Raw genomic sequence first — 19,034 nt, 5'->3', positions numbered from 1 at the left:
GCACTACTGTACACGGTTGACAAATATAAGTTAAAAACTTAAGGAAATTAAACATACATACAGTATATAAAGTGCCTTGTTTTACAGCTGACGTTTTTCATCAGATCAGGTTGCTGCAAATGTAATATTTCATTAATGAACAATTATTTTGTGTAATAAAAATATTGTGCATGATTTAGTCACAGAAACACACATTTATTTGCTTAACAAAATATACTGCACGACATAATGACTATCCCAATCCTGGTCCTGCTTCCTCCTCACTGTGTCTTTGCTTTTCCTACAATAAAGTTACTGTAGATCTGCATTAGTAGGCTAGAGAGAAAAGCTCATAATATATAGATTTGCAAGCCACAAAGCCAGAACATGTTATAAAACCTACAAAAGCAATAACTGACACAAAGCAGGTCTCACAAAGCTGGAGGTCTCATAATTTTGTAACAATAATAATAACAATGTTATCTCAGCCCTCATGAATATTCCCAGAGGAAATTGTTGATGTTGTTGAAGCAGATAAAACAACCGGCCTCTCAGTCGAGCTTTCCCCTCCTTGTTTCTTATATTTGAGTCCGAACAAACCGCAGAGTTTCATCAGCATCAGATCAACAATCTCTTCCTCTTCTGATGGCTGCAAACAAGAGAGTAAATACATATCAAATGCTCTGAGGCTGTCTATAGCTATAATAGTTTCAGCTTACTTCTGCAACATGCACAATAAATGCTCAGATGTTGGTCAAAGTCGGCTGCTACGGAAAGTCTGCGCTGCTCAGCAACATTTAAACCGCTCGGCCTCAGCATGAGTGAGTTACCTGGTGATGTATCTGCTCTTGACTGAATGCCACCAGGATGACAGAGATGAAGAGGTTCAGCACCACAAAAGTCATGAAGACAATACAGGAGCCGATGAGGAAAGCACCAAGCACCGGGTTATAATTCAGAACCTGATGGGTGAGTAGGAAGAAATACACCGAAGAAGGGTCAGCTGTTGTGATCTGCTGGTTATGGGAATGATAACAGTCACATACTCACCTCTTCATAGTTGAAGATGCCAAGCTGCAGGCTGATGATGGTCTGTGCAGCATCCAGCAGGGTCCGGTAGGAGTATAACTTCCACCCATACATCAGGTTAGACTGAAAAGTAGAAAGTTCATCTTTTGTGTCAATAACTGCCTTTTTGATGAGTTTGCTTTGCACAGAGCATAGAGAGAAAAAATATTTAGTGGCTCCAGCAGCTTGTTGATGTTAAGTGTGGGAAACTCCTCACCGCAATGGAGTAGGCCAGGAACATGATGGTCATGACCACCAGGAAACCTGAAATATCAGTCCAGGCTCGCTGCAGTGTGGATGTGATCATGTGCAGCTTAGGGTTCAGTCTCAGCAGGTGCCACAGTTTGACTGTGGCTAACAGCACCAAGAAGGCAATCAGATACCCCAGCACTGCATCGGCCTTGGCTGTCTCATGGAAACTAGCGTATCTGGAGACAGGAACATGAGAGTAAAGACTCAAATCAATTATTTTGTTTGCACAAGACAGTGTTTCTGCTCAGCAATAAACAAATTCATGTTTGTTTTGCTGGGGACACACATTTACAGTTTCTTCTTTCTGAAATCTCACTCGGCTAGCAAATATAAAAGGTCCATGTAGTCAGTTTAAATTGTGTGTCCTCAAGTTCAAGATCAGGTTTGACCTTCTGACTTTCTCTCATCTATTATGATACAACATTTTCATTGAAATAAATGGACTAAATAAACAGTGTATAATGAAAAAGAATCTAACAGTCCAACAAGTGCAGCTAATGGCCAGATTTTCTGGTACATATACTGTATAATATATTTAATACATAAATAATTTGCATATCATACAATTATATTGTACACAGCTCCTTTCATTAACTACCACAGTAAAGTAAGAACATTAAGTTGCTTGGAAACAATTTAAATATACTGTATATGTGATTAATATTCTCTAACTTAATCGTTAGATGTGCCACAATGTGGCACACAGAGCCAAAACAAATAGTTACTGCATTCAGGTGAAACTACCAGATGTTTTTGCCTATGTTAAGATAAGAGAAGCCTATTTGCATGGGCTGCGTCTCTTTTTATTGCTTACTGGTCTTTGTGGTTTTGGTAATAGTCCATGTCCCGCTTCCCCAGTAAAGTCCGCTTGATGAAGATGGACAGTGCACTCCAGCTCAGGATGATGATCGCCAGCTCCAGCAGGTTCCACTTACTCTTGAAATAATGCCATTTCTGCTGCTTCATCAGTTTTCCCTGTCAAGACATGTGTCAGATGTTGCGGTAAGAGACTGTACTACATATTTTTTGCAGTTGTCGTAGTGCTGGTCAAGCACAAGTGGTAAATACGCACCTGAACAAACATGTAATAAATGATAAAGAGGAAGTAGATGGCTTCAGAGGCCATGACGAAGATGTGAAGGCCACCGGTCGACTGGTAAAGACGCACACTCTGGAGCTCACTGCGGTACTGGAAAGATCCTGGAGGAAACACAACATTGCTGACAACATGGCCCGAATTACCAGTGGAGTCAATGCACGGCTCTCACTCAGTGGATTAACATGGACCACTCACCTATGGCCGTGGTCTCCAGCATGAGTGTGACGATGCAAAAGAGATTGACGTTGGCATTGTACACAGTGAACTCAACAAAGATGGCTTGGGTGTACACATCAAACCAGGTATTGTCATAAAGGTACTGAAGGGATCTGCATAGATTGAGATAAGTGATATAATTTAGACATGACTCATGACTAACAGTTGATGTATTAATGTACAGATCTAATCACACTTACATTATTGGTTAACATATTGACTGTTTTATGATAAATGTTTAACTTGTTCCATCCAAGAAAATGTGAGATAGGAGAGAAAAATGTCCATCATTTTCTGGGAGACCAAGCTGACAGATTTCTAATTGATAATTTGATTAGTCAGTAACTACATTCAGTCAACTAATCAATCTTTTCAAGACTAAACATCTTTATACCACCAACTCAGGTAATTCTGGTTCTCCTACCTGCTTGAATTTGATAAATCCGGCCCCAGATCCACCACAAACCCTCCTCCTCTGTAGAGTTTCACACTGCCCCAGATGGGGTAGGCCCTCAGTTTCCCCTGGGACTGGTACATCCACGGGCTGTGGAGGTTCACTGAGGTGTTGTCTCCCTCAGAGTGGCTCCATCCTGGACCATAAGAGCCCATGTCCTCCAACTCCCACGAGTACGGGGCGTGACATTCGGGCACCTGCTGCTGCATGGAGCGAGGAACATGGCAGGAGTTTTTCTTCACCCTCACCTGGCGGAGTCGCGCGTTACCCACCAGCTTTGAGTTTCCATCTGTTATAAAACCTAACAAGAATAAACACAGAATTTAATGAACATATTTTATTATGTTTTCCATTTGTTGTAAGAAGACAAACACTTGCAAATACTATGCAAACAAATAGTGTGTGACATTCAACAACGTCACAAGATACTGACCTGGGTGCTCTCCAAACAGGTTGCTCAGCAGAGTCGTGTTGGCCCAGCTGAACACATCCTGAACACTCATACTGTCAGAGATCCCTCTGCTGAAGCTCTGGCGAATGTGCTGGGTCAGAAAGTAAGCGTTGGGGTCCCTCTGACCGTACGCCACCAGCAGCAACATCCACATAAAGCCCATGTAGGCTGTAATACAAACAAACAATCTCACATCAGCGTCTCAAACTGTAATTACACTGCTTCCTGTGCTGTGGTGTATCAAAGGGGTTGGTCCTACCGAGAATCTCCCCCATGAGCGCAAAGACTTTCTGCTCTTTAATCATGTTGTTCCTAATCCTCTCGATGTCAGTGGGAGGTGGTGGCTGATAGAAACTGCATGTGCTGTCTCTTCTCGCTGCCCGCAGTGCATCAGGATCGTCTGAGGGAGGAAATTGGAACTCGTTTGTTAAGATTTGTTACTCAAAGCGCTACAACAAAAATGAGAAATGAGACAAAAAAACTAAACAAAACATGCCTGAATCTCTGAGACTTTCATCTATCTGAGGCTCTCCATACTCCTCCTGGTCAACTTTTTTCAGAACGAGAGCAAAGAAAGCAGCAAAACCAAGAACCTGTGACAGGAAACAAAATAATCCCACATCAGATACCATCTTTATTAATCTCACTCGAGGATATTTGCATTGTTACAGCAGCAGCAGGATGTAGATGAGGTGATTTACAATTTAACGCATCAATGTTGATGAATGTGCAATGTCCCAACTCAATAAATACATAAATGAAAAAAAAATGAATTAAATTGAATTGCGTCAGACCTGAAAAGTCTTGCAATTTTTTGTGATCAAATGTTTATTTAACAAGAATACAAGTTATAACCAAAAAACATGACTCATTAATTGACAATAGAGACAGTACAAAATTGACTGTAACAACTAAATCTCAAAATAATAATAATAGTAATAGTGTTAACCTTGCACTTCAATAAGGTGCAAGCAAAACCAAAAAGTATTGCAATTATGAAGTATTTCATTAATTGTTTGGATATAAAAGGGGACTTAATGTAGCCTATAGATGTTTTAACACATTATATTTGCAGTGCTATCCCTTTACACTGTGTCACTGTGATGCTGCTCACCTTGAGAGGTTGGGTAATAAAGAGGCTCTCAAAGAAAGAGACCACCATGGAGATGAGCCAGCTTATGGAGCGCTCTTTCCCGTACGTCAGTCCGTACATCATGGTGAAGTATCCGGACACACCACTGGTAGCAATCACCAGGATCCATCCAACGAAGACAAACCACCACGGCAGACCTCCTTGGCAGCACTTCTTGCCCGAGCCCCCGCCGTCGACGCTCTCCTCTGGACTGGGGCTGCGGGCGAGCTGGTCTCCGTCCTGGCTGGACGAGGGGTGGTGGTGCTCCAGGAGACTTTTCATCCCCTGGACCTGCTGCATGGCCCGGTTGTAGCTGTCTGGGTGTGGGAAACGAGAAGGTCCCAACAGACCCAGCTCCTTCTCAACGTGACGCAGCTGCCTGTACAGGTATCGGCTGTTGTTGCTCTTCTTCTGGACTTCATCTGAAGTCTTTTCAGGGCTTCCCCACAAACTGTTTTCTGTCCAAGTAAAAATCTATATGAGTCAAATAAGTTGAACTAAATAGTACGATTCAAAATTCTGATTTATGTTCCCTTTTTGCATCATTTGTTTTGTCTTTCAGTGTGAACATTAGACTATTTAAGACCTTACACTGGCTCCCAGTCAGCTACAGAATAGATAAAGTTCTGCTACTGGTTTACAAATCACTGAATAGTTTAGGTCCAGAATACATGAATGACATGTTAGTAGAGTATAAACCCAGTAGAGCTCTGAGATCTACTGACTCAGGTCAGATAGTTGAGCACAGAGTTCAAACCAGACATGGTGAAGCAGCATTTAGCTGTTATGCTGCACACAACTGGAACAAACTACCAGCAGAACTGAAATCAGCCACAACTGTGAGCACTTTTAAATCCAGGTTAAAAACATTTCTCTTTTCATGTGCTTATAGCTGAGCTCTTTTTAATAACTTTAAACTTTGTCTATTTTCTTTTCTTTTACTTTTTTATTCTTCTTTGCTCCTGCTTTTAACTCTGTGTTTTTTGTATTTTGTTTTTATGCTGTTTTATCTTTATGTCTTTATGTAAAGCACATTGAGTTGCCTTGGTATGAAATGCGCTATATAAATAAAGATGCCTTGCTTGGCCTTGCCTATTGTTAGGGCCAAGTGACTATGAGACTGAAGGTATGGACTAATTTAGATCACTGACAATATGACAGATCACCACACCATCATCACGTTGGCCTATCATGAGGTATCCGGGAGAATTAGCTTGACAGCTTTACAGTTTGTATGAAGGGTTTTGTCCTTTAACTTGGCAAAAAAGAGAAATCGCAACACTGTCTTCTCCCGAAATAGAAAATATATTTATTGGAGGGCTACATATTAAAAGAGACAACGTTTCAAGTGGCTGGCTCTTCGTCAGGTCAATGATTTGATGATCTTTTTTTTGCCTTGTTTAACCTTCTCAGACTCAGCACCTACTGCATTTTGGATGTGCGTGAGCTTTTTTCTTTTTTGTCCTTTAACTTGACATGAATAGAAAATATCAAATTCTATATAAAAATGAAGGTACTGAAAATCTTTGATATCAGGATTATTATAAAAGTTATCATGCAATTTACCTTGCAGACTGACTGCACCCAAGCTGAGGATCATAGAGCGATCCTTTTTGGAGGTGTCGGTGTAGAAGTCGCCAGCTGCTGCTCGGTTCTGCTGTCGGATGATGTCCTCCACCAGAGACAGCAGAGTGTTGATGTCTGTCCTCTGACCAGGATGGAGCTCCTGATGGGGCAGTGGACTTTTCATGGCCTTTGAAAGAGACTGCGCAATTCTCTTTATGTCCTAACGTAGAAAGCACATCAAGCTCTTTAGACATGGAGAATGGCAAAGTTATTATATTACCTCCAACAAACGTTCAGGCTACCTGTGTCCTCACCTTGATCACAGTGTCGGGTGTGATGTCCTTGAGCTCCTTCTGAGTTAGAGAAGTCTGTGAGGGAGAAACTCGACCAGTCTTCCCCTGTTTGGACGCGTCTGTTTTGTTGGTTTTCTCTCGAGGACGAGTGTTTCTGAAGATACTCACAATGAGGAGATTGATGGGAAACATGATGATTGAACTTTGAATTCCGATCATAACCTGCTGCCAGGTGAACTCGATGTGGCCTGTGAAGTAAAGTGCTGCTTTAGCTCGACTTTAAATGGGTGTGGTTAAAGGACAGGTCATTTTAATCGCTCTTTATGGCACTGATGTTTAAGATATATATATATACCCTACCCAGGTCCATGGTCTGCTCAGAGGGGTCTGTTGGGATGCCCCAAAACATAATGCTGGTCAGCATGGTGCACAGCAGAAGAGAAAAACAGCAGGACACTCGCTGCACACGTGTGAAAGTGCTGCAGGGAGGTCGACTAATGACGGAGAACCAGATATGACCATCGCGGAAATCCTTGGCTGTCTTCATGAAGAACAAGTTACTGGGATGAGTCAAAAAATATGGACAGATTAGAAAAAACATGGTATATAGTATACTATATGTAAGTGTGATTTTTTTCTTAATGTGTCTCAGATTAGTGGCACTTCTCACCTAAACCTCTTCAAATCCATTTCGGTGGCTACAGGGAAGACCTTGTCAAGAGAGCACTCTCCCACATCCACAGCCAACCAGGAGTTACACAGGAAGTGCCATTTCTGACCACTCTCCAGATCCTGCACCATCACTTTGTTGACGTACCTACACAAAACATCAATAATCATCTATTCATGCTCATAATAAAGATTCAAACTCAAGGTTAACTTCAATTTCATCTCCTTTGTTGTCAGCATGACTCTCTTTAGCTCATACCAGGCAGGATGTGCTCCTGAGTTGTCGTGCCACAGTCTGACACTCTGAAGATCTCCAAGAGAAAAGTGTGTGGTCAGCAGGAACATGTCCACCCCTCCCCTCTCAAACACTGGTTTCTCAGGGTCTGTCAGGTGGTGGGGGTCGCTTTCTCCCTCGGTACCCATCAGAGTGATCGTCACCTAAGACAAGGTGGAAAAAAAAAAAGGTCACTGAAGATGAACAGAGAAGCCTCAAGTTGTCAATGTCAACGTCATAAATGTTGTGCCACAGAAACATCAGACAGGTTTCACAGTCATCACTGACCTGAGAGGAGGTGGAGGCACCGTGTCGATGCCCGGTGCCGATATTCAGCATGTAACGATACTCAGCCAGGGGGTCATTGTCCTCAAGCACCGTTATCTTGACCTTCAAGTGAATGAGAAGACACAGAACTCAGACGTAAAGTGTTTCTAATATTTCAACAGGTTATTAGTTCAACAATTCAATTATTGTTCATTGTTAAATTCATGGTTTCGGTATTCGTCACTCTCACCCTGACCCTCGCCTTCACCTTCAGCCCTATCATTAAATAGTTCACTAATTATTGGTTGAGTGCTTCATAAAAGTGGTTGAACATTAGTTGAACATCTGACTGTTCAGCAAGGTCAGATTCAGACCTTCCCAATGGTGTGACATTTCAAATACAACAATATAATGGGGAAACTAAAACAAGGATGAGAGAACAACTGGAAGAGGGCTAAAATGAAAAAATAGATGGTATGTTTGAAAACTGAATAAAAAATTGTTTGTGGTATTAATATATTCATAAACCAAACTGAGAGCAAAATAGTGACATAAAAATAAGATGCATATCTATCAAAAGGGAAGTTATGTTAAAACAAATATGGTGCAGAATAAATATAACATCATAATCATTGCATAAATCTTGCAGCAAAAGTCTGTTTTCTTATTTTCTCTTTCTTTTGGTCTGGGGAGCCTTTATCTAACAGTTTAGTAGTATAGTGTATAGTTTATGCTTCTGCTTGTTTTTATTTTCTCTTACACTATATAAAAAGGGGGTAGGTATAATAAGCTACAAGTTCAGTTTCACCTTTTTGTCCAGTATTGTCAGGTTTTATTTCTATGTGTGGTTACAATGAACGGAGGCTGAAATTAACAAATTGATCTGAAAATCTGAACTGCAAAACATTATTATTATCACCTTGGCTGAGTCCTGGATGTCTTTCCTGCGTGCCCATATAACTACGAGGAGGTAAGCAGAAAAAATGGCCCCCACGAAACATACGACCACAGGATTGTTGGTGAATGTAGCGAAAAGTTCTGCGGTGCGTGACACATCCACCAAGTTTGGCATGACAAAGAAAGAGCTGCCAAAGAAAGTCAAGTGGTTGCAGAGGCACTGAGTGACCAAAGGCGTGGTGAGTGGACCAACCTGCAGGGGAAAAAAAAAAAAAAAAGAAAACCCAGACATTCAAACTCAACAGCTCACTTCACAAGAATGTAAAACTGCAAACACTCTGGATGTGTGTTGCTTCTTTACTCACCCTGCAGCCATCCTCACTCCAAGAAGATTTAGTTTCACTCCAGTATTTGCACTGGGCAGCGATGGAAGTGAATGTGACAGTGGTGTTGATGGATTTGATGCCTGGCTCTACAAAGGGCTTGATAACAAGGTAGTGCACTCCAGCATCTCCTGTTCTGTCTTTGGGACTCAGCACCCAGGTATACTTTTCCTCTGCATTAAAAATAATATGTTCAAAACACCCAGACACATAATTACATGTGTTTTCAATCTCAATGAATATGTTGTTTTGTTCAGTATTTCAGCCACATTATGTATGTTATGTAAAGTAAATGTACTTATTTTAATTTTTTACCTTCACTGGAATTCTCTAGGGGCATCTGAGTCTTGGCTGCATAATTCTCATCATTTGGATAATCTTGATATCCCAGGAATAGCATGAAGGAAATGTCTTGAGACGGCTCCATTTTCAGCACCAGTGTTACATCCGGCGAAGGGACGTCAATTATTAATGTGCTGAAATTGGCAAGGTCAAGGACTGTGCTGTTCTCCTGCCCAACGTCAAGCCTTGGTAGGAGAATCTGAAAAACCCCAAAAAACAAATCACTCTGACAGTCCACGGAAATTATCCAGGATAGAATAAGTATAGGTGTCTCAAAAATATTACCTCTATCTCCTCAGGTAAGTTCTCCACGGGAATGACGGTGCCGTTCATCCTGGTGAGAGTCACAGATCCTACAGTTCCTGTGATGTTTCCCTCCTCCCAAGAATATGGATTTTTCTCAAAACTCATCATCTGGACAGAACACAAAAAAGACAAATGAAGCAAATGTTGTTCATCTCTACAGTTATAGTTAACATCACATTTTAACTTTTGAAATATAATCCCGGGCGGCAGAGTGGTGCCCAAGGCCCAAAAGACATGCACAACTGGTTAACTGGTGACTCTAAACTGAATGCAAATGCTTCTCTCCCCTGTTGCAAATGTTGACCCAAGTGAGTAAAAATGTTAAATGTAAGGTTTCAGGTTTTATGAGGAGTAAACCAGTTCTTTGTCGTATCTTTTAAAATACATGATGGATGTTCAGCAGTAAGGGAAACCATAACTAACCATATCTTATTCTTACCAGATCAAGATATAACCGTACAACCACAGAGCACTTGGAAACAATGATTCACTTCCTGCTGTGCACACTCACTCTCACATCCACTGGCTCCTCTGGAGAAACCACGTCGTCAGGCAGCCGCGGGAAGGAGAATCTGGACGAGCTGTTCTTCTGCACATTTATATCTTGCATCTGCATGGTCTTTGGAGACACTCTGCAGAAAGAACCAACAAAGTCACCGCAGTGATTTCAGTTAAATTAGACAAGATTGGTCTGAAGTACATGTTCAACCAGTGTCAGTCATCTCTTACCTGTTGACATACACGCTGATCTGACCAGAATCAATGATGGCAGGCTCTCCATTCAACTCTTTATTGTTCAGCAAAGCACTTTGAACGTTGTTCATCCCACTCAGAACAAGCTCAGACACTTTTTTCTGAGGAAAAAATACATCTACTCAGTGAAAACTGTGGATAAAATACAGCACATAATTGCATTTCAACATATTTGTTCCTCACATTTGATGAAACATTCAAAATATTACTGGCTGCTAAAACTATTGGTGTAGCTGCTTGCGCGACTTCTCCATCATCCCCTCCGTCCTGATTAACACTGATAGTGTTGAGGGTGGAGCTGAGGTCGACCAACAAGGAACCTGCTTCTTCCTGGAGAGAGAAAAAACAACGACAGAAGGAATTAAAGTTGATCTTTGTCCATCTCTCAAAAGAGCTGACAAAGATTTTATGAGTGAATGTATATTTAAATATTTAATTTGCATCTGGAAGCATCCATATGTTCCACTAAAACATGCAGACAATTAAGTAAAAGTGTCCATAATGATGCAACGCTGTGCATTAATGTGTAATCACAGCTAATTAGTATCAAGTATGGCTATGGCTTGTGTACAAACAGCTGCACAGCTTTTTCTTTATGATCAATTACAGATTGTACCCAATCATTCAAAATAGTTTCAGCAGGATCACTGATTCTACTGTACTGTACTTGAGCAGCAGGAGTGAGTTCATCTGAGATCTGTGTGAGTCCCGCCACAGCTCTGGCCGTCACTTGCACTTCCTGAGTTGTGTTAGTGGGGGAATCTGCCAGCACTGTGGTCATTTTGCTGAGCATTTGCTCTCTGAGCTGAAAGAGGAGGAGGAGGAGGCGCAGATTAATATCACAACAGTACGCTCTACTCACTCACAATGCAAGCCTCACAAATATCACAGCTGATATGATACAGCCTCTGCTGTTTCAACATCTTCCATTTTCTGTTACCTTCGTCCTTGCGTCCCTCTGATCTTGGCCGGCCTCTGTGTTCAGCAAGTCAGAAACTGAAGTAAATATTTGTCCAAGGGCCTCACCAGAGAGCAGACCTTGCTGCTCTAAGTGAGTCACAGTGTCCTCCACTGCAGACTGGAGGTCCTCCACTGTGGCGCTGGAGTCACTTTTCCGTACCTTGAGGAGGAGAAACAAAGAATCAGATTCATTCTACGTCCTTAAGTCAACTCGGCAGGTTCTTGTTTTGATTTCTCTAATCGCTCTCTGACTTGATTACTGGCGGATGACAAACCTGAGCAGGGATTGTTGTTGTGGTTGTCTCATGTGAATTTTTCACAGTCACCACAACAGACAAGCTGTAATTGTTGTTCTTATCTCCGAGAGGCAGGAAGACAGATTTCACCTCATTTGCATGGCTGCAGCGCAGATGTTTGCCTTGAAGACAAAAGAGACAATTTAGTTAAACAGTTGTAATGGTTTCTTGATTATTTATCAACAGACGTGTTGTTAAAGGAGCAGAGCATCAAAATTAATCCCAGGCACAAATCTTGACAGCAAAACACATGTTTGCATCTGTAAGCCATAGTGGGCTTTACTCTCTTTGAAACATTTTACTTCTTGTGCAGCAGATTAAATACAAGTCAAATTTCTGTATCAATTTTTCCTGTTCTCATGTACATATGTAACAATCTCACAATTTGTCTGATAATTGTTACATATGTGCGTAATGTCTATCTTAATTAAACCAAAAAGTTCTTTACCTTCTCACACTCAAATTACACTCCTCTTGCTTCTTCATGTTTCTTTACTAAAAAATCCACTTTGTAACAGAGCTTTTCATCATTTACAATCCAAGTGACATAAAGAGTAGTCAGTGCACCACATCCTCACCTGTGTCTGTTTTGAAGCAGTAAGAACAGCCCTCAGAGCAGAATGAGCTTGGTTTGCAGGAAATGTCAAAAGCATCAAGAACGGTCCCCGACGTGGGAGAGATGCTACATGAGGGGGGGCCGGAGTCTGTAGGTGCATCAGTCGGCTCAGGACCTGGTATCGGAAGAATGTACTTTGCAAAACCAGGCTCCATCTTACCTGTGACAAAGAAAACCAAATAACTTTGTGTCAGTTTCTTTAATCGATGCAAACATACTTTATGTTTGTTTATTCTAACCTTATCATACTGTAAATCACTTTAATACATTGCAATTATACATTTCATAAAAGAGAACTTGGGATGGCAACACACCATAAGCAACCACACTGATGTTGTGCATCGTGTTCCTTGAAACTTCCAGATGTTGGCTGTGCACAGTATATTCAGTGGTGTCATTCTGCATATCAATAGGCGGCCTCCTCGCTCCTTCGGAATAACATTTTTCAAGATTACCCTGGCAAAAGACAATCAATTAATACTTGTTTGACACATTAATCTCACATATTACTACACTTTAAAACTGACTAATGAACTGTATCAGACTTACTGTCAAAGGTCTGGGGTCTTCAATATACCAGACCACATCTGGACAAGTTGTCTCACAGTTCAGTCTGAGCTTCACCTGCTCTTTCACATTTATCGAAGCACAATTTTCACAACTGCAAGAATAAAAGGAAACATTTAACTATAAACTATTTCTAATCTATTTCTAATGCTTGCAAACAACATGCAGGATTATTATTTTAAACATATTGTCTACTATTTTTCCAGAATTATTTAATTTTACCTGATGCTGACATCTGTAAATTCTTTTGGAGCCACTGTGATGCACTTTGAAGCTCTAGCAAGGGTGACCCATCCCCTAAACCAGGTTGCTCTCCTCACCTTCACAGTGTATCGTAAATATTCAAAGGGATTCGGAAGACAATCTCTTTGGACGACATGATTTTCATCCATTGTTTTCTTTCTGCATTTGCAATTTCCTCCTGTATGGAAAGAAGCAGAGGCAAAACTTTAAAATAGCACTTCATCAATCAAGAGATTGTCTTAGCACAAAGATCAATTTCATGAATAACCGTATATTTATAGCATATTTACAGGGGGTGGACAAAATAACAAGAACATAATACAACCCAGTAGAATAATAGACTCAATACGTGTTTGACACTGTGAGTGTGCTTACATGTGCATTAGTGTCCCAGCAGTGATCAGCAAACTAGAATATACTAACTCGAGCATGTGGATAGATAGAAACCAGAATGCTGTTAAACCAGAAGACCTTTCAAGCAGGTTATGATTAAAGTTTGTATGCCCTGAAGAGAAACTGAAAATCTGACACCAGTTATGCTATAGTGACTGGTAAACATAAGTTATATCATATCTCTCACAGCGGTGAGTCCAATGTGTTGGTACAGAAACAACAGGGATTAATAGATGAGGTGAAACCATGGCAGATGATCTGGATTCATGGCGTGCATGAAAATGTTTTTTTAGGTTATTGTTAAGGATTTTTTTGGTTCCTCAAATCCTGTTCACCCCCTGTAATTACTGCAATTATGGTTTAACTGGTAGGAACTGGTGTTGTACTTACTACATTTCCATTCAAATGAGAGTCCTTTGCTGGGTAATGATTCAGTTCCAGTTACATTCAGTGTGACATTGTGAGTGTAGTCGACCAAAGTGTCAGGAGTAGCAATTACTTTCAAGTCAGTGGAGTTGTCGACACTCATATCATCTGTCTGGTAATAAAAATTCAGTCATTGTTGCGCACTAGCAAAATGCAGATGCGTACATTTATAATTTCATACGTTTAATCTGAGCACAGATTGTTATTGCTTGATACCAATATTCTACGTACTGTGTCTCCATGTTCGCCTGGTGAAAAGTTTGAGTAATTCTGGCAAGCCTCAAGTATCTTCTCCAAGTCCACGTCCACATCCAAGGCCGAAAAGGGATTCACTGCTTGAACTTTAACCTTGAACAGCCCTTTACCAAAGAAAGTTTGAATTTAAGCAAGTTCACTATATAAAGCACTTAAATTATAGCCCATATTTAACAGTAATACAATGCACAAAACTAAATTATAAGTACCTTCAATTGGGCTGGAGAATGTAAAAGCTTGTAAACTATTATTGATCATGTCTCTGGTCTCAGACAAATTGTCCCTGGCTCCGGTGAGGTTGAAGAACAGTTGCACGGGGGCCCCTCGCTCCAGAGAAACATCGATGGTGATATCAGAGGAGTCTGGACACTCGCCCTCCACCGACATGACTGAGGCCTGCAGACCTTCAACAGGCTCCAGCAGACACAGCTCCAGGTAAGTGGACACTGTGTTGGCTGTAACGCTGTTTGACGCTGCTAGAGTCAGGTTGTGGCAGCCGTGTCCAAGCTCCTCCACCACACTGGAATTCAGTGTGATGTTGTGAGGTGTAATCCCGCTGTCCACTGATGCGTTTGCAACCAAACGGTCCTCATGTTGAATTGTGTAGGAAACATCTGTGCCTAGAAACAAAAAAATAAAGGTATCAAATAATTCAGTAAATTGTGAGAAATGGTTTCTAATTACCCATGGTATTAACATTGACTGACCTGCCTCCACCATAACCTGAATTTGAACAGCTGTGCCATAGATTGTGTTGCATTTAGTGCCATCTGTTGACACATTCCCGCTATAGCACTTCATCACACTAATTTCTCCAACAGGCTGCTGGATTGTTATGGCTCTCTGAGCTGTAACATGCCAGTCACTGGTGGTGCACTCCACCACAACCATGAAAACACCAGGTTGGCGGAATCTGTGCATAATTGTGCTCTCCATCCTGTGGGGAAAAAGGTTAAATAAAAACTTTAGTCACATAAATACACTTCAACATCTGTCTGCAGTATATGGTTGAATGCAAAGTGTTGCTCACTCCTCTGGGCTGTATGGATCAATAGTGTGGCCGTCTCCAGCGTTCACCGTGCATGTCAGATTCCCCTGAAACGGATGAAGGAGCCACTTCACAGTGATGGTGACGTTATCAAAAACAGCCGCCAGTTTACTCATCAGTAGGTGGAGTCCTGACGGGAAATCACACCAATAATTTGGACCATGAAACAATTACTGATAAATATATCATTAAAAAGGCCATAAAGTTCCCCTATGTTCACTATGCCAACTACACCACTGAAGTAATTATCTGATTGAGCTGAAATTCAACTTGCGAGGCTACAAAACTGAACAAAAGATCAACAATAAGAAGTTTGGTTGGGCCGCTAAAAGAGGAGCACAATGCATAAGGAACACGGTCTGAGAGTGACGACATCAACCACAACTCGGATTTACTTCAAACAAGGAGTGAACTACACACACCCTGCATAGATAAACTCTGTGAAGTAACAAAACACTGAGTTAAAAGGTTTTTTTGATATGACTGAAGTTATATTGTCTGCTGTAAAAAGAAACAAATTGTGGATCTGACCATGTTTGCAGTGGTATTCTACAGACAGGTAACTTCCCAGCACAGGACATGGTTCACCAAAGGAGCTCAGATCGGCTGGAGCCTGGCAAGCCTGCAGTCCATGGCAATGAGCTGGAACGACACAGAAATCAAGTGGGTGACAGTGCGTTGCAGATTATCTGGATCATTCAATCTCACTGATTGGAGAGGTCTTCAAAGTGTCATCGGAGAAGACTTTGTTGAAGTGACATGGTTCGATTTTTATTCTATTAAATGTAAATAAACGAATTGGTGTTTGTGTTTGTCTTCAAATAAAATAGCCCAATGTGCTTTTTAAAGAGGTGCATTAACGGTAAGGAGAAGCAGCAGCTGTTTACTTAGTAATTGCATGGACTCCTCCACCATAACTAATGCCAGACTGATATGAATGCGAGTGTATATTTACTCCAAAGCCCATCTATTCAGCTGCTAGGAGGGATCGGCCTAATGTCTTTTCTGTCAGTCTAATCCTTTTGTCTGCAGTCACAGGGCAATCAGGGTTTTTGTGTCTGACACAAAAAGGTAGTTTGTTGTGTTTTTAGTATGTTTATCTTGCCTTTTCGCCAAAGGCACTTTGACAAAGCAAAATATGTTCCCATAGATTTTCCTGTAAATACAAAGATGCCTTTAAACTCGATATCTCATCATTCATCTGAAAATTAGTCAGTAAATGAGGCTTAACTAAATCAATTATACATAGTCTTGTTCTTATGTATCATAAAAACACTACTATATTTGCAAAACACTAAAAAAGGCTGCTTTTCTAAGTTTGACATGTGAAATATTATATTGTAAATATGATTATTAATAATACCTGTTACTGATTCTACCACATCTATCCAGCTGCACTCCTCCTGGGAGGACGTGGGCGTGGCTGTAAGTTTGGAGCGGCAGTAGTGAACTGTCTTTCGACCATAGAAGCTGTCATCAATCTCTATAACTTGACCAGAACCACATTGTAATGTGGCATTTTGGCCGTCACATGCGATGGATCTCCCGGAATCTGAGAAAAACAAAACAAAACCCCAAATTACATAATTACTCTTAAACAGATCAAAATAGAGCACCGTTTTTACTGCTCGATGTTGATTTATTTGAGAGTTTATACCAATCTGGCAGATGAAGTTGAGCTCTTGGCTGCAGTTCGCTGTGGCTTCCCACTGGAAACCCGAATGCCTCAGAACATATCCACAGGCTTCTTGTGCATCTGGCACATTCACCCAGTTACTGTAGCTGACATCTGAGCCATCCAACCACGCAAGGGAACCTGGGAAAAGTTGATAAAATTACTTCAATTAAGTTAATAATTAAGTGTATATTTTCTATTTTAAAGCATTATTTTGTATCCCAGCACAAGCCTGCAGAGGAATATTATCACTACGAGGTCCCTCTTCGTATCTTTTTCAGTTAATCGTTAAGATGCAATTTAGGGATCATAAAACAACAAAGCAACAGATTGTGCTGGTGACAGGGTGAATGAGAGGGTAAAAGCCTCTTTCTTTCTCTGTGAGGGGAAAATAGGGACACATTTGTAAATCAGGCCACTTGACAGGAATCCTATTGACAACTTTAAATGTATGAGACATTATCTCTCATGACACACCTGCTGCTGGAGGAAGATATCCGAGTCTAACATGTGTTAGTGAACAAACACATCCCACATCTTTACAATGGACATGGAAGCTATCTACTGAGATAACATTGACAACACACTGACAATAATCACTGATTGCAGCAAAGAATTTCAAAACTGGACTTAAAGTTTTAAAGATTTCTGTATGGATAACACAAATTTCGTTCAAGCAGACCTATGTCACAGCACTCAAATGCATGCAAACTCACACAGAATCTATATACAGCTATTATATTAGAAGTCATGCAGTGTCTACTCTGCATCATGCATCCCTCTGGCCCCTCACCGTCAGACTCCAGCGTGAGGTTCGGAGCAGCAGGTGCGAGTCCCAGCCACCAGTTCTTCTCTGGGTCCAGGTGCCTCTGGAGGAACTGCTGAGTTTCGTCGTTCAGGATGAAAGCTAGGTGCCCTCCGCCTCGCTCGCACCATCCCTGGGCATCGAGGAAGGACCGCTGCTGCAGACCCACAAAATCAAAGCAGGAGTCGTCAAAACCCTCTTGGTGTTCTGGACAGGGCAGAGCCTCTGCATCGTCCTCAGCGTAACAAGTCCAGCTGAGGAGGAGAAGCAGGAAGGTCAGAGAAGGGAAAGCAGCACCGTCCATCTCTGTGTCTGCAACTCTACACTGTTAAGACTCTGTGGTAACATGTCTTTAAAGGGCAATGACGTCAGCAGCTCCAACACTGATCAGTAATTACCAGGTGCTGTTATTAGCATGGCTCCCCTGACGGCGGCCCACCTTTGTGTTGTGTTGCCCATAATTCTTGTGCACAAACAAAACTCAGGCGTGTAGTGAAAAGGGACAAGCCAACCGTCAACAGCCACTGCCTGCATCACTATAGGACTCCCAACACCTGCACAGAGAGATAAGCTGCTCATTCAGACCTGGTCCTACCATTGAACTTTACAGGGAACCAGAGGCTTTAACTGTCTAATGGGGCCGGACGTTGTTCAGACTGATATGGAAGGCTGAGCTAAATAAAACAAACAAAAAACATTTCAGTTAAAAAGGTTTCAAAATTGTTTAATTAACTAATTAAAAGCTATTAAAATATGATAGGATGTTGTTTCTCTGATGGAAAGACTAAATTACCTTTTCATCATTCAACAACATCAACAGTGACTGCATTTGTTGTGTGTGTGTCCCAGTGAGTCATGACAGTGATCTAACATAAAAACACAGCATGTTTATCTATTATTCATTTTAATATTTACACTTCACTGTGAAATTGTCTGTAAAAAAAAAAAGAAAAAGATCTATTACATGTTTCAATCTATTTGTCTCTTCTTTTGTACCTGGCGAACAAACCTGATCTGAAATATTGTACAGATACATGTTCTTCATACAATAAAGAATACATTTTGATTGACAGTGATGACAGCATCAAATGCTTTAAATTGTAGTAATAACACTGTTAGACTTGGTGCACATGTCAATGTACAGTCACAGGTATTATTTGCATTATTAATACATCAATTTTCCTTCCCCGCTTCTTTGTGTAAATTATATAAATGATATACTTGATTTAAGTAAATGACATATCACGTATAAAAATAGTAAATTTTAAATGCATGTGACTTTACAGGTCACCATTATAACCTTTACATCAGGCCTGTACATGTTGAAGATGATAAAATACTACCATACT

The 19,034-nt window shown here is 41.0% G+C and overlaps 1 protein-coding gene across 1 annotated transcript; it reads right to left on the bottom strand.

The window, feature by feature from the left end:
- Window positions 1-442: 442 nt before the first annotated feature.
- LOC146989615 (polycystin-1-like protein 2) lies at window positions 443-18,112 on the bottom strand. Its single transcript, XM_085761129.1, has 41 exons — window positions 17,674-18,112; window positions 16,863-17,021; window positions 16,569-16,757; window positions 15,737-15,847; window positions 15,188-15,335; window positions 14,865-15,094; window positions 14,367-14,777; window positions 14,134-14,261; window positions 13,867-14,014; window positions 13,063-13,261; window positions 12,823-12,934; window positions 12,588-12,729; window positions 12,236-12,433; window positions 11,637-11,779; window positions 11,342-11,521; window positions 11,069-11,206; window positions 10,585-10,731; window positions 10,378-10,502; window positions 10,160-10,280; window positions 9,628-9,756; window positions 9,316-9,541; window positions 8,983-9,173; window positions 8,640-8,870; window positions 7,742-7,843; window positions 7,439-7,617; window positions 7,181-7,327; window positions 6,871-7,070; window positions 6,532-6,758; window positions 6,218-6,437; window positions 4,634-5,109; window positions 4,016-4,112; window positions 3,779-3,919; window positions 3,502-3,687; window positions 3,039-3,369; window positions 2,594-2,727; window positions 2,372-2,499; window positions 2,114-2,274; window positions 1,265-1,475; window positions 1,030-1,131; window positions 810-941; window positions 443-628 (listed from the first exon to the last, which is right to left on the bottom strand). The coding sequence occupies exons 1-41, from the start codon at window positions 17,987-17,989 to the stop codon at window positions 464-466; spliced, it is 7,461 nt and encodes a 2,486-aa protein (XP_085617255.1). The 5' UTR covers window positions 17,990-18,112; the 3' UTR covers window positions 443-463.
- Between the last annotated feature and the right edge of the window lie 922 nt (window positions 18,113-19,034).

Source organism: Trachurus japonicus, chromosome 3 (assembly GCF_045865225.1).
Source record: "Trachurus japonicus isolate A0001 chromosome 3, Traja_1.0".
Lineage (NCBI taxonomy): Eukaryota > Metazoa > Chordata > Actinopteri > Carangiformes > Carangidae > Trachurus > Trachurus japonicus.
The sequence above is the reverse complement of the archived record's forward strand: the minus strand, read 5'-3'. Positions and strand labels throughout refer to the sequence as shown.

What these genes read in the sequence shown, in the direction of transcription:
- LOC146989615 (XM_085761129.1), bottom strand. Translation starts at nt 17,989, where the DNA reads ATGGACGGTGCTGCTTTCCCTTCTCTGACCTTCCTGCTTCTCCTCCTC. An exon ending in CCTCACGCTGGAGTCTGACG is followed by an intron (nt 17,022 to 17,673) that starts GTGAGGGGCCAG and finishes AACTTTTCCCAG; the next exon opens with GTTCCCTTGCGTGGTTGGAT. An exon ending in TCAGGAGCACATCCTGCCTG is followed by an intron (nt 7,328 to 7,438) that starts GTATGAGCTAAA and finishes TGTTTTGTGTAG; the next exon opens with GTACGTCAACAAAGTGATGG.